Genomic DNA, 14,381 nt, shown 5'->3' with positions numbered 1-14,381 from the left:
CTCTGACTGCAGATAATGAACCTGAAAATACACATTCTTTCTCTTTGGTCCTCCATCAAATTCCACTCCCAGAATAGGCACCTTTGACAAGCTGTATGTGTAGTGACACAATCCAATAAAAATGAAATGAAGGAAACAACTTTATTTCTCACTACTTTCATCCCCTCCTTATTTGAACTATGAATACTCTAGTTGCATCTCATACATGGCCTGTCTAGAAACTCATTTTGTGGTGAAATATGCTCCAGTGTGACTTGTTTGTGAATCTGTCTGACTTACTTTCAACAGCCTGGGTCAAAGAACTAGGGTGATAGGTTTTTGAAGAATTATTAACGGCCTCTTAACATTCTTTATGCCGCTCTTTGTCATGATAGATGTCTCACATTGTCAGGTGTTTTGTTTTTTTTTTAGAAAGCAAAATGTCTGCCCCACCAACCACCTAAATCTTGCCAAGAAAAGAAAAACGTTTCTATTCTGTAATACCAGGCAGTAAAATGAGAAATATACTTATGACAGAATGTCAAATGACAAAGCAGGATGTAAAATCATATGAACAGCATAATCTCAAGTACATATATTACCCAGGAAAGTCAGTTCAGACGGAAGTAACTTAGAATGTTAATTAGTTATTTTTAATTTTTAGGATAATGCATGCCTATCTTTTCTAGCTTTCAGTAGTAGGCATCTATAACTTTTAAAATGTCTAATGAAACTATTAAAAAAGAAAAATATTTATTGTTCATAAAGAAGTCTAAAATTATTGTGTTTCCTTACCACCAATACCATTATGTAAGGTTATTAACTTTGACCTATGTCAGGCACAAAGATTGTTCAAGAAAAGAAAAATATGTGCCAACTTTGCTGATGAATATAAATAACAAAATATTAAGTAAAATATCAAACTAAAACCACAGGGTACATAAAATATCATAAACAGAAATGAAGATTAGAAAATCTATCAGTGAGATCCATGAGTTATTGCTGATTTTAAACTAAAAGAAAAAAATACATGTATAATCATTGAAATAAATATAGAAAAAGCATCATAAAATTCAACATGAAAATTCAAGATTTAAAAAATAATTCCTAGAAATGATAAATGAAGGGGAACTAACAATGAATATTAAAAAAAACTTAAATATCACACTTACAGGTAATTTAAGGCATTTCCATTCATTTAAGAAAAAGTTAAGGATATCTACTGTCTACTAAATATCATATTAATGATTCTTTACAACCCCCCCCAGACTGTAGCCCACCAGGCTCCTTTGATGGAATTCTCCAGGCAAGAATAATAGAGTGGGTTGCCAATCCCTTCTCCAGAGGATCTTCCCAACCCAAGAACTGAACCCAGGTCTCCTGCATTGCAGGCAAATTCCTTATCATCTGAGTCACCAGGAAAGTCTATTGTATTAACAGGCTGAGACAATGTAATAAAATAAGAAAAAGAACAAATATTTAAAGATTGGGAAGAAGCCTGAAACTTACTTATATGGTTATATATTACTTCTTTAGAAAATCAAAGAGGAGTCATAGAAAAATATTAGTAAAAGAGTTAAGTAACACTACTATATTCAAGATTCAAGACCAATGAACATATAAACTACTTACTTCCTTTTAAAGTTCTACTTATTTTGGTCCAGCTAGCAACATTTGTTTAATGGAATACTTATACAATCCCATAGCCGAAACTAAAGAACAGGAAATGAATTAATCCTATTACCAGCACATTCTTGTTCTCTCTTTTAATGTATATGTGTGCTTTCCTTGTGCCTTGGTCCAGACAAGGGTATCAAGAATAAAAACTGCTTAACACTGGTTGCATAATTACAGACAAATCAGCTATATACTTTTTAAGATCCCCTTGGGGAAGTGAAAACAATGTGATGATTCTGATAAAGATGAGAAAGAAGAGGAGGATGGAATGGGAAAGGCAGAAGAGTAATAGGAAAAAGAAAGGAGAGGTGGGAAAGATGGAGAAAGATGACAGGGAAAGAAGAGGATGAGAAGAAGGAAGGAGAAGAGGAGGGGGAAACGGGAAGAAGAGAAGAAGATTACAGATAAACTTCTTTGAGTTTTTAACATATGCCAAGTTCTGTATTAAGTGTTTTATTTGCCTTATTTCAATTAATCTTCCTAGTGAGCCTTTGAGCTTTGTAATACTACATCTTCATTTTAAGGGAAAGGAAACTGAGTCTCAGAGAGGTGAAGTCACATGCTAAGGTCACACAGTTTGGAAGTAATATAGCAGAATCTGAATCCAGCTCTGCCTGCCCAGACTTCACAGTATTAGCCACTCACTAGAGGACACTCCTTGTATAGGTACTCTGTTGATTTTAGAGCTACTAAAGATGTGAAGATAAGGAGGAGTTCAAAAGGTCACCTTCACAGTCCCATTCCAAATCTTCAACTAAGCCAATGTTCTGAAAAACCTGAATCCTCTCTTTAGAATGCTGCAGGTTTTGTGTATTTAAATTAAGAATGAAAAGATATGCATTAAGTACAATTCTAACGCATTAAGCATTCAAGAGCATAAGTTTAGTGGAAAGGTTAAATTTGAAGCAAAAATATAACTTGTCAGTTTCCAGTGAGAAAGCATTTGAATTCTAGTACATACCGGGCTCTGCAATAATTTTTTTTCCATGTAGCAGTTCTCCTAAGACCTGTTCTCTCACTTGCTTTCCTTCTATTATTCTTATACTCTCATGCATAAAAAGCAAGGCTTATATTAGGTTTTAAAGGATAAAATAGACTTCTTCCAAAATACTTGTGTTTCAAATAAACATCTAAAGCAAAATTTATAGTCCTTCTTAGGGTTCTGACTGTCCAAGAACTGCATATGTATTACATTTATGTCCTTTGCTTCCTACGGAGCATCAGACAATGCCATCAGAAAACATGACTGGGCAGGCATGGCTATGCCTCAGACAAATCACTGCCTATACAAAGCAACCAATGACAGCTTGTTTGCAGTCCCATGCTGTCAGATTTTAAGACTTGAGAGAGAGAGTTCTATTAATCCTCTTCCACACAGTCTTAAAGACAAGGGAGGAAGAGAGATGGCACAGACAGAAAACACACACCACACCACAGACACACACACGTATACACCGGGCAACAAGTTGCTTACACCTAATTATAACAAGGAGATATGGTCATAAAGTCATAGGAACAAATCCTCCAAAAATCATGAACAGCAATAGAATTATTTTATTATCACACTATGCATGCCAGTCTTCTCTACCAGATACCTGTGTGCCTCCTCTATGTCAGACACTTTCTAATTGTCGGGAGTTAAAAGGGTGAATGAGAGATCCAGCTCTGAGGAGTGTATAGTACGGCTGTCCAGTGAAAATACAGGGTGTTTTTAAGCAAGTGAGATACTAATAAAGTGCTAGTGAAACAAAGAAAGGAAGTAACCCAAGTTGGGGAGTAAGGAAAGACCCTCCAGGAGCCCTACTAAGCTCAACCCTGAAAAACAAGTTAGGAGAAGGTCAGTCTAAGAAAAAGTGGAGAGCAACAAAAGGGTTTGGGGCTTAACTGTAGTCCAGGTGCTCTCAAAATCTGGTCTCTGAACTCCCAGCATCTACATCATCTGAGAACTTGTTATAAATGCATCTTGGGCCCCACCCTAGACCTAGTGAACCAAACACTCCAGGAACGAGACTCAGCAATCTGTGTCTTAACAAATCTTCTAGGTCATGCCTGCACGCCTGGAGTTCGAGAATCACTGGTATTGGGCTGGTCAAAAAGTCTGTTCGTTCCATAAGATTTACAGAAAAATCTGAACAAACTTTTTGACAAACCTAATATATTCCAAGGTGAACTACAAGACACAGAATGCCTGGAATGCAAACAGGGTTGGGTGGGGATGTGGCGCAGATTTAGGCAGTGATATTACTAGAGGGATGGAGAGAGAGGTAGAAACCAGGTTAAGAAGGGCCTTGCATATTATGAAGATTTTTTTTTTTTTTAATTTTACCCAGAGAAGGATGAGCCATTAAAACATGATACTGTGAACACAAAAGACACCAAATAATGCTGGTGACTGTAAAACTGTATGCAATCACAAAGACAGTACCAAACACTATTCCAAAGACCGAAAACCCACTCCTGCACAATAAGTAGCCACTGGGAAAGGAACAGATTGAGCCCTACCTTTCTTTTTGGAGTCTTTCTTGGCGCTGGTTTTCACAGCTACTTGAAGTTCTGTCTCAGTTGACATCCTACTAAATCCTTAGTCCACTTCACACAGATCCCGGGCCTCGGCCAGGCTCATTGAGGACTCCTCTTCAAGAAAATGACTCCTCCTTTCAGAAATGACACCCCGAGTTGCACATTTCATTCACTCCTTCCGAGCGCTGCAAATCAAAAGAAGAGAACACTCAGAATAACCACCCTGGTGAAGTCAGAAATTAGAAGGGCAAAAAGGAACTGTCAAACATACAAAAACAGGAAAACCTTGGTCTCCATGTATAAACTGCCCACGTGGTTTCATTAAGCCATTGACAGGGCTCATATGCTCTTAAGCAAAGAGCTTGAGAGGCCTTATTTGCAAAAACTCAAACTAGAAAACACATAGCAGATCTTTAAAACACTGGACTTTCAAGAAAAGCAAAACTCAATGCTTTATTTTCCATGTTTCTTATTGTCAAGCCTGGAAAACCACTCAGAAAACGCAGCACAGGCATATTTCCTGAGCAGCCCCGTGGAGGCATTTCCAACAATAAGGCACCCATCCATCAGGCAAGCTTGACCAGAGCCTTGGCAGCTGAAGCAGATCATAGGGAAGTGACCTGTGGTCTGTCCCTCACGAGCAGGCATCAGAGGGGACATGCAGTTGACATACAATTGGGCTTCAAGGGTAAGGTGACAAATGGGGCTGAGAAACTTTCCAGCAAGCCAATTTTTATGTCAGCTTTTCCCCCCAGCTATATGAGCAGACAAGCATTTAATGTGGGGAGGAAGAGAAGAGGAAAAGGAGTAGGCAGACACACATTTCATCCTTCTTTCTGTAATAAATATGCATTGCACACTACTAGGTACTATTAAGTTCAGACACTGTGCTGGGAAGAGATAATAATGATAATAATACCACTTCAATTACGGCCAGTATTTACTATACATTTACTATATACTGTGCCCTCAGCTCCCGCTGCACATACATTATCTCATTTGATTTCATTTAAATTGAATGAATGTATTCCCGGTGTCAAGTCAACAATCTTTCCCAGTGACTCTCTATCTCTGATAGTTACATGTGAGAGTTCAGTTGAAAATAAACATTCAGGAGTTATCCATTTTAAAAGAATATTAAGATAAAGCTACTGGAAATGGATCTTCAAACTGTGCAGCCAATTCTTAGCTTCTGCAATAGATCTAGAACAGTTTAATCTGAAAAGGGTGACCCAGAATGCCAGTTTCAGCTGAATAAGAAAATAACCCAAGCCCCTTAATCATGCCAATTAAAGATGGCTTAACTAGAAAATGTTCAATGTAAAAGGCACACAAAAATTTAATAAGGCTTAAATATGGGGAAATTCACACCTTTATCCAAAGATATCTTATTTGCTTGTTGTTAACAAACTATTTTTTAACAAGGACAGTAGCCCTGAAAAGTATAGGACCTAAGACTGCAACTAAAGAAAATGGAATGTTACTTTCCTAGAAAGGGGTACATGGAAAACGATGTTGAAAATGAGCCCTTTTCCCACCGCTTTCGTGCCATCTATCTGTATGCCACTAAAGCTCTCATCTCCTTGCTAACCTCTTGCCCCCAAAAGACAACATTCCATAAGAGATGACAGAGTCACAAAATTTGGTCCCATAATGGAATAAATAATTTCATTAATGATTTTATTAATTAATTTTATTAATACAGTCCCTTCAGTGTAACAGATATCTACTAAGAACATAAGAAGGGCCAGGTGCAAGTGCTGGCTCATTCATGTCAACAGATGTGTACTGCACAACCACGCAACCCAAGAGTACAGAGTCAAAGCCTGGCCTCTTGTCCTCAAAGACGCTCAGTCGAGCAGAGGCGTCAGCCGCGTAAGAGAATGAAATACACGTGATCAGAACAAAAACAGACTGGGGCACAAAGGAGCAAGTTTTTACCTTTGTTTGAAAGAGTCAATAAAGCTTCACAGACATGAAGCTCTGCACTGTGTGATCTTGAAGGATGATGCTTTCGTCAGGTGGGCGGCAAGGGAAAGGACCAATGGGTACTCATGCATGTGTAATAAGTGAATAAATGGTTGTCTCAGGCAGAAGCATCAGCATGTCCAGGGAGGCTTGAAGTTAACAACCAAAATAACAAAAGGAAGCAGAAGTCTAGTAGGGAGGTGATACACTTTCCTAACTTCCCAATTTTCAATTGTGCTATTAGCTTTCTGTGGAATTTTTCAAGTCTGCCTTGACATTCTCAAGGTTCAGTTCAAAGAGGTATCTTAGGCAGAAGGATTTTCTGATCTGTCTGTTAAATGGAACTGTAATAGGGAAGAACAAATCTGACTCCATATTGGATCTGTTTCTTTTAACCTTTGTACTCTACTGTTTTTGCTATAAGGTAAGAATGTTGTCTATAACCTGAAATATACAGGATAGCCCATTCATAAGGCTCTGACCTTTAAAGGTGTAACATTTTCCCATTCATACAGAGATAAAAAGTTGCAAGGCAGAAAGAAACATTTGTCTTGTTGAAGGTTTAGAGGAACAGTGTGACCTGACCTACATGGACAGCTCCAAGAACAAAGGAATAAAACACCCAGAGGTTTGCAACAACCAACCACACACCCTCACCTTTTAGTATAGAAGAAGCCTGAATTCTAACTCAGTTAAGATGGTTCTTTGAGAAACTAGTCCACTATCTTTTTGCTCTGCTGGCTTTCTAAATAAAGTCACTATTCCCTGCCTCAATAACTTATCTCTTGATTTATTGGGGCCTGTTATGCAGCAGCAGAATGAGCTTTCACTGGTAACAGTGTATCTCCCTTCTTATGATCTGATTCTTGGCCATCTTCATAGCCTGAGCCACTTACAAGCAATGTGATATTAAGGAAATTACTGAACCCCTCTTTGCCTAGTTTCTCTACCTTTATAATGGAGTAACAGTATCAACTTCATGGAGTGGCTGAGGAAATTGATCACACCTCTGACAGGCTTGGAAGAGTGTCTGACACATCTCCCCCTTGGCAGGTACTCAATAAAGATTGCTACTGCTGCTAAGTCACTTCAGTCCTGTCTGACTCTGTGCGACCCCATAGACAGCAGCCCACCAGGCTCCCCCACCCCTGGGATTCTCCAGGAAAGAACACTGGAGTGGGCTTCCATTTCCTTCTCCAATGCATGAAAGTGAAAAGTGAAAGGGAAGTCGCTCAGTCATGTCCAACTCTTAGCGACCCCATGGACTGTAGCCTACCAGGCTCCTCCATCCATGGGATTTTCCAGGCAAGAGTACTGGAGTGGGGTGCCATTGCCTTCTCTGCAATAAAGATTAGGCACTAATAGTTTCCTGTGTTATGAACACAGGAATACAAGGTCACAACACAGACTCAGGGTCATATTGCTATCCTCCTTTTACAGAGGAGGAAACCATGGCAGGTTAAGTTTCTAAAGACAAACTGCAGGAAATGGTAGGAGCTAAGATATTTCCATCATGCTGGGCTTGCACACAGTAGGTACCTGATCCCTAAACACCGACATGGACTGAAATATGTGGGTTTTAAACCATTTCAAGCACTCCTAAAAGTCAGTGTAAAAAACTGGATTAGATTTGCACCATTTTCTCTCCTTTGACTTTGTAAACCATAATTCAGCACCTCTGTCTATTCTGTGGGCATCTCCAGTGTCCCACTTGATTAACAAAATGAGACTGTGTTCAAGTGTTATAAGCATTACTTGTGAATTCCTGAAGTACATCCCCATATCAATAAAGAAAGGAATCTAGCATCATCTCAAATAAAAACATGCATAAGGAAGCTTCAGTAAGAAGAGAACATTCCACGGCCAGGGCCCTAGCATTCCCTTTAATTTTCCAAAAGCCAGAGGTTGAGCAAATGCTGTGAAGTAGCTCCAAATTATTTAGGAAATTCGTTTCTTTGTAATTAAAGAGATTAAAGTCCTCTAGGGCCAGAAACCATGTGACAACTCAAATCATTTTTCCCCAGTAAAAGCTGTGAAACCCTATCAGTTAAATTCAGGCTCGCCTAGAATTTTGAAATGCTTCAATAATGTTTCTTTGCTCCACACAATCTGCAGTAATTTAATATTCCTGAAGTGTGTCAGGTTTTTTATAATGAGCTCTTCAAATCTAAATGTGAATTATGTAACATTCCACTACAGACATTCTGTCTACTGAACTGCTTCTAAATGTAAAATCCCATGTTCAGTGATGGGGGGATAGGGAGGGGTGGGGTGCAAAAACACCAAACCACAAAGCAGAGAAAACAGATAGGCCTTTTTTAATAAAACAAAGCACAAAGGTTTGAGCAGCTACAACAGAACACACACACGCTAAAACACCTACTATAATACACGTTTATGTTCACTCTCCTTCCCTCCCACCCTCATACAATCCAAAGGTGAAAAAGCTAATTTTATGAGGACCCACTATTTGCCATGGAGAAGGTAATGGCAATCCACTCCAGCATTCTTGCCTGGAGAATCCCATGGACAGAGCCTGGCGGGCTACAGTCCACGGGGTCGCAAAGAGTCGGACGCAACTGAGTGACTAACACTCACTCCTGCTACTGCTACTGTTGGCCAGGTTCTCTTCTATGAACGTCTCATATATTATCTTACCCGATCCTTCAGTCACTTGAAGTTATATAGTAGTAGTATGTTCACTTGGCAAATGAGAAAAGGCAGGCACAAGTCAGTTTAGTAGCTTATTCACAGTCACATGGATAGTAGGCTGCAGAGCACAAGGCAGGGAACAAGCCACTCTTCTCCCCAGTTTCACTCAAAACCCCCTGGGAGGTCCATCAGCTGGAGAATGCATTAACAAAATAGCCTGTCCATACAATGGAATATTACCCAAGCCATAAAACAAAATGAAAACTTAAAAGCGAAATGAAGTGCCGATACAGGCTGCAAGGTGGAAGAGCTCAGCAAACACCATGCCAAGTGTAAGAAGTTAAGACGAAAGGTCACTTACTGTGAAAATGGAAAATGATTCCATTTTCCTCCAGACTATCCAAAACAAATAATCCAGAGAGAGATGGAAAGCAGAGCAGGGGCTGCCAGGTGCTCGGGGAAGCAGGAGATGGGGACTGACCCCTTCACGGTTACAGGGTCTCCTGTGGTGGAGATGAGGTGTTTTGGAAGTAGACAGCAGTAATGGTTAAACAGCATTATGAGTAAAGTAAGTGACACTGAATTTTATGCAATGGTTAATTTCATATTATGTGAATTTCATCTCAGTTTTAAAAAGGAAAAACAGAAAGTCAAAATCAACTCTCCCAGCTAGGTGCCACATCCTTATTTAAGCATTGTGTGAGATGCCAGGACACTGAAAATTCCAGTCTAAAGGGACATCCAGCTTTAAAAACCAGATGAAGAGGTAGACTTCCAAGAAGTAGGACTTTGGGTGGCAGCAATTTGATGGATTAAAAACTGTATGTACTACTACCTGATGCTTCATGATTTGGCACATCTTAATCACTTTCATCTAAAGTATAAAGCACTGAGAACAGGCTATTTATCAACAAGGCACAAAGGTTTGCAATAGTACAGACAAGGAGTCTCAGTTTCCACATCAGTATAATGGGAAGACCACCACTAAGAGTGCAAGATTTGGAAGATCAATGAGATTTGGGCACTTATAAAGCCTAGCTCAATATACAGTATGCCAGTCTTTATGTAAGAAAGGAGGATACATAAATCTGCTTATCTTTAGAAAAAGAAACAGGACAAATAAACCAGAAAACAATGAAGCTGTTTCTCCTCATGGGGAGATCCTAGATGTTAAAATGATAGGATGACCAGGTAGAAAGTCATAGCAGAGGATCATACTTATCAGAGTAGATTTTTACTTAATTTCTACATGTGGGAGCATATTAATGCTTCACACCTCAGATAAAAAACAAAATTAACAGCGATGGAAAGTGGGGGAAGGGCTAAAACTGGAAGTGAACTGAAACAAATTCAATTGTATTTCAAAGGAGCATCATAAACACAGTCACTGAAGGGGTGGGAGAGAAATAATTAATATGAAAAACTTACAAACACAGAATTTAACTGTTTACAACCTGTCATTAACAGGACCAGGGCAGGGAGCACCGCAAACAAACCTTGAACTCTTTTTAGTAGGCTTTTTTTGGTAGTGTTATGGCAACAGCAATTAGGAAACTATTCTAAATGTATTATAGGATTGGGCAAAGAAGTAAATTCTTTAATGTTCTTGGGAGCCAAGACTCACTATTCAAGAATAACCATTAAAATATGCAAAGGGGGAAGCCAGGAAAGAGCACCGTGGGGACAGTTTGGAAATTGGAGATTTCAGGGTTTAAACTCATGGTTTATAAAATAAACATGCATCTGCATGTAGGTGTATGCACACATGTTTATATGCATATATTTCCTAGTCCTGTCCACTGAATAGGTCTAGAAGCAAAGATTCCCCAGTGACAAGGTGATACCTTAATACTCAGATTTTAGTTTCTACCACAACTCTTAGTAAAAAGACTGAGAGTTTCTAGAAGTGGCTTATTCCAGAGCCGTGAAGGGCAGGTACAAGATGAGCCCAACATATCTTGTTGTCCCAGAAAGTCAGTAAAGGCTAAATCCAGGAAGTCAACCATAGGTCTTAAAGTATGCTCTCATTTGTTGTCTGTAGTTGCAAGCAGAAAACCTGTGATCATATAATGGAGACAATGAACAACACCTCAATCAGGTTATCAAAATTAACATTAACAGAGATGAGCAGAGGGATATCAAGTGATATCCTGAGACGACCACAAAGAACATGCATACAAAAATGTGGAGAAAAGTCTATTCTTCAAAAATGGCAAACCAAAGACAAAGGTAGGCTGTGAAAATATTTTAGATTAAAACAACTTAAAGAGGTACAACAACTAAATGAAATATTAGATCCTCTTTTTGGAGAGAAAATAAATGCTACAGAGGAAATCAGAGAGCCAATTGACAAATTTGAATATGGATGGCAAATTAGGTAAAAATATTGTATCAATGTTAAATTTATTTTACTTGATAAGTTTCCTATGGCTGTATAAGAGAATATACCTATTCTTAGAAAAAGTGCGAGTGCATATTCAGTTGCTTCAGTCATATCCGACCCTTTGCGACCCTATGAACTGTAGCCTGCCAGGCTCCTCGGTAGATGGGAATCTCCAGGCAAGAATACTAGAGTGGGTTGCCATGCCCTCATTCAGGGGATCTTCCTGACCTGGAGATTGAACTCACGTCTGCCTGCGTCTCCTGCATTGCAGGTAGATGCTTTACCCACTGAACCACCTGGGAAGCCCATTCTTAGAGAATACACATCAAATATTTAGGTATAAAGGGCTAAGCTACATGAACCATTCAAATGATTCAAGAAAAACAAATCTCAGACATGTAAATATGTATATGCAGCAAATGTGTATGTATATCTATGGATATGCACACAGAGAGAATACACAAATGCTAAAGCAAATATGATAAAAATATTAGCAGGTGAACCTAAGTAAAGGGTGTAGGGTGTTTCTTTGTATATTCTTACACTTTTTTTCTGTAATTCTGAAATTATCTTCAAATTAAAAAAAAAAAAAATGCCTAGTTCAGACAGTAACACACCCAAGTATGTAACAAAGCCAATTCTGGCAACACCTTTCTTTTTTTTAAAAAAAAAAAAAGCTCAGACCCAATTCCAGCTCCCTAGATGGACTGCTTTCTAATTCCCAAGGCTAGTTGAGTTTAAAATTAGTTTATGGCTGTCAGTTCTTATTATAGATTCCAACTTCATCCTGCATCTGCCTGGAATGCTTGACTTGATACAAGTCTCTTGACCAAGCTTGTTTCAAGCAGGTCTCTCTCTTCCTGAGCCCTGGACCTCCCCTCCAGACTTGCCTCCATGCCAGGAATTGCCCCCTAAGACTTTTTATCTATTAACCCCGGAGATCACCACAAGCTCCTTTTGAGACAGGCCTGGGAACCGGGACCCTTTGCTTCAGTGCTGCAATGCCTGCAACTGAACATACCTCTCCTGGAGCAATAACATACAAAGAAACTGTGTGGAACTAAAAATAATTGCATGCATGTGCAGTTGGGGCAAATTCTGAACCCCAAAGATACAAGGAGACCAAAAACCCAATCGCTACTTTTGAGGAGCTGGGAGCAAAAAGCAGTGTACTGTGCATGCCCCCTGCATGCAACACCACCTAAGGGGTGGGCAAAACACCTAAGCCATCTACCCAGCCTGACCCCTGGACACATCCCTATCCTCACTCCATGTAAGGAACAAGCTCGCCCCTCTCTGGGAGCCAGCCAGCAAGGGAACCTATTGTTTGCTCTCATTCACCCCTGCTGCAGCAGGTGCCCCAATAAAGGATTTCTTGTCTGGCCTCTGATCAATTTCTATTGATTAAAGAGGCCAAGAACCCTGGTTGGTAGCAATAATTATGTAGCCAGAGTCAGCCTTTGTTGGACCATCTCCCTCTCCATCTCTAGGACTATGACTTTAAACTGTCAGCCCTTTTTCTATATTTTTGAATATGTTAAGGGCTAACTGATCTGATATAGTCCATTTGGAAACTGCCCGAAATTTGCTCCTTCTCTATAGATTCTTTTCAGTGTCAAAAGAATAGGAAAGAACAAAGTTTTGTGGAGCCCAATGGCAGTGCTTATTTAATTCTGCCAGGGATGTCAGAAGTACAAAGACTATAAAAACTGTAGTAGGATATCTGAAGGTAGTACATCTCTCTCTACTGATAAAATACCACCATCCTCACAGCCATCATTTGCTTAGACCAAACACTTTCAGAAGATACCTACATTGATAGAACATATCCTGGGTTTAAAACTCTGACAGCCACAAAGTTGATAAATTAACAACCTCACAGCAGACCTGTTTTGCCACAACTGTATATGTCAGAAAAGGATGGAAAAATCACAGAAGTAGGAGATTCTCTTGGCCTGAGACATCGTGTTCACTGTGTTGCTTGTTGGTTATGTTCACCTGACATTATGAAAAGAAATAAAAAGGAGTCAGGCAGCTTATATAAAGTTTTATATACAATCATTCTCCAGAAAAGGATAAAATTAATGAATGAAGAAAACTGTAGTGAAGGGGAACAGAGAATTGAAAATGAAGGTAGAGGTAGAAAAAAGAATAGGACACAAAAATAATCCTGAGGTTGCAGAAAATAAGCTGTAAATTTATGAGAGTCCTAGAGGCCAAAGCAAAAAAGAATATATGGCCAGTTAGAGGTTCCACAAAGGCCAAGCTCAAATAACCTGAAGCCAGAAACAAAATGAAAAGGGTCTATAGGCTTTTATAAAATCAACAGTGTATGATCCCACGGACATTAACATCAGCACTGTCTTTCTCTTAAAAATAAAAAAATCCAACAGGGAATTTTCAGTGCTCCTTAACTTATGTGAAAAGTATAATACTAAAGCAAAATGTGCTCAGTCGCTCAGTCATGTCCGACTCTTTGCAACCCCATGGACTGTAGCTCGCCAGGCAAAAATACTGGAGTGGGTTGCCATGCCCTCCTCCAAGGGATCTTCCCAACCCAGGGATCAAACCGAGGTCTCCCGCATTGCAGGCAGATTCTTTACTGTCTGAGCCCACCAGGGAAGCCCAAGAATACTGGAGTGGGTAGCCTATCCCTTTCTCCAAGGGATCTTCCCGACCCAGGAATTAAACTGGGATCTCCTGCCTTGCAGGCAGATTCTTTACCAGCTGAGCTACCAGGGAAGCCCCTAAAGCATAACAGCGGTAGTATTTTTAAATACAGTCAAAACAATCTGACTCCAATTGTTTTAAACTCTCTCTGAACAAAGTATGCTTTCTTTTAACTTTTAACTTGAAAAATAAACCATTGGGATCTTGCTAGACAGTTATCTGGTGGTCTGACATTTCTAGGGAAGATTTAGAATGAAAAAAACTAAATGGTCCATCAGTTTATTCATCTGTAAAATGGGATAATTCTGGCTATAATTCATGGGATTAAATAAACAGGAATAAATGAAAGTTACGTGAAAGTACTTTGGGGAAAATAAAATGCTCCACTCCAGAAGGCAGGTACTGTTATTACTCAGGTGTCTGACATCTTTCAGTAAGGAGATAACAGGAGGAACAGAAGGTGTTTCTTTAATCAAACTCAAAGCTCACAAAAGTCAGAACCAGATTTCAGCAATATTAAACGAATTTATGT

The 14,381-nt window shown here is 39.3% G+C and overlaps 1 protein-coding gene across 2 annotated transcripts in view; it reads right to left on the bottom strand.

The window, feature by feature from the left end:
• The window catches only part of DAB1 (DAB adaptor protein 1), a 451,733-nt gene that overhangs the window by 295,039 nt on the left and 142,313 nt on the right, over positions 1-14,381 (bottom strand). For both annotated transcript variants that reach the window (XM_043877907.1, XM_043877908.1), the window contains exon 2: positions 4,159-4,361. In XM_043877907.1, the coding sequence (XP_043733842.1) occupies positions 4,159-4,225 (67 nt within the window). In that variant the 5' untranslated portion in view covers positions 4,226-4,361. The remainder of the gene's footprint in view (positions 1-4,158; positions 4,362-14,381) is intronic.

The sequence above is a fragment of the Cervus elaphus genome, chromosome 20, assembly GCF_910594005.1.
Source record: "Cervus elaphus chromosome 20, mCerEla1.1, whole genome shotgun sequence".
Taxonomy (NCBI): Eukaryota; Metazoa; Chordata; class Mammalia; order Artiodactyla; family Cervidae; genus Cervus; species Cervus elaphus.
This window is presented reverse-complemented; position numbering and strand designations above follow the sequence as displayed.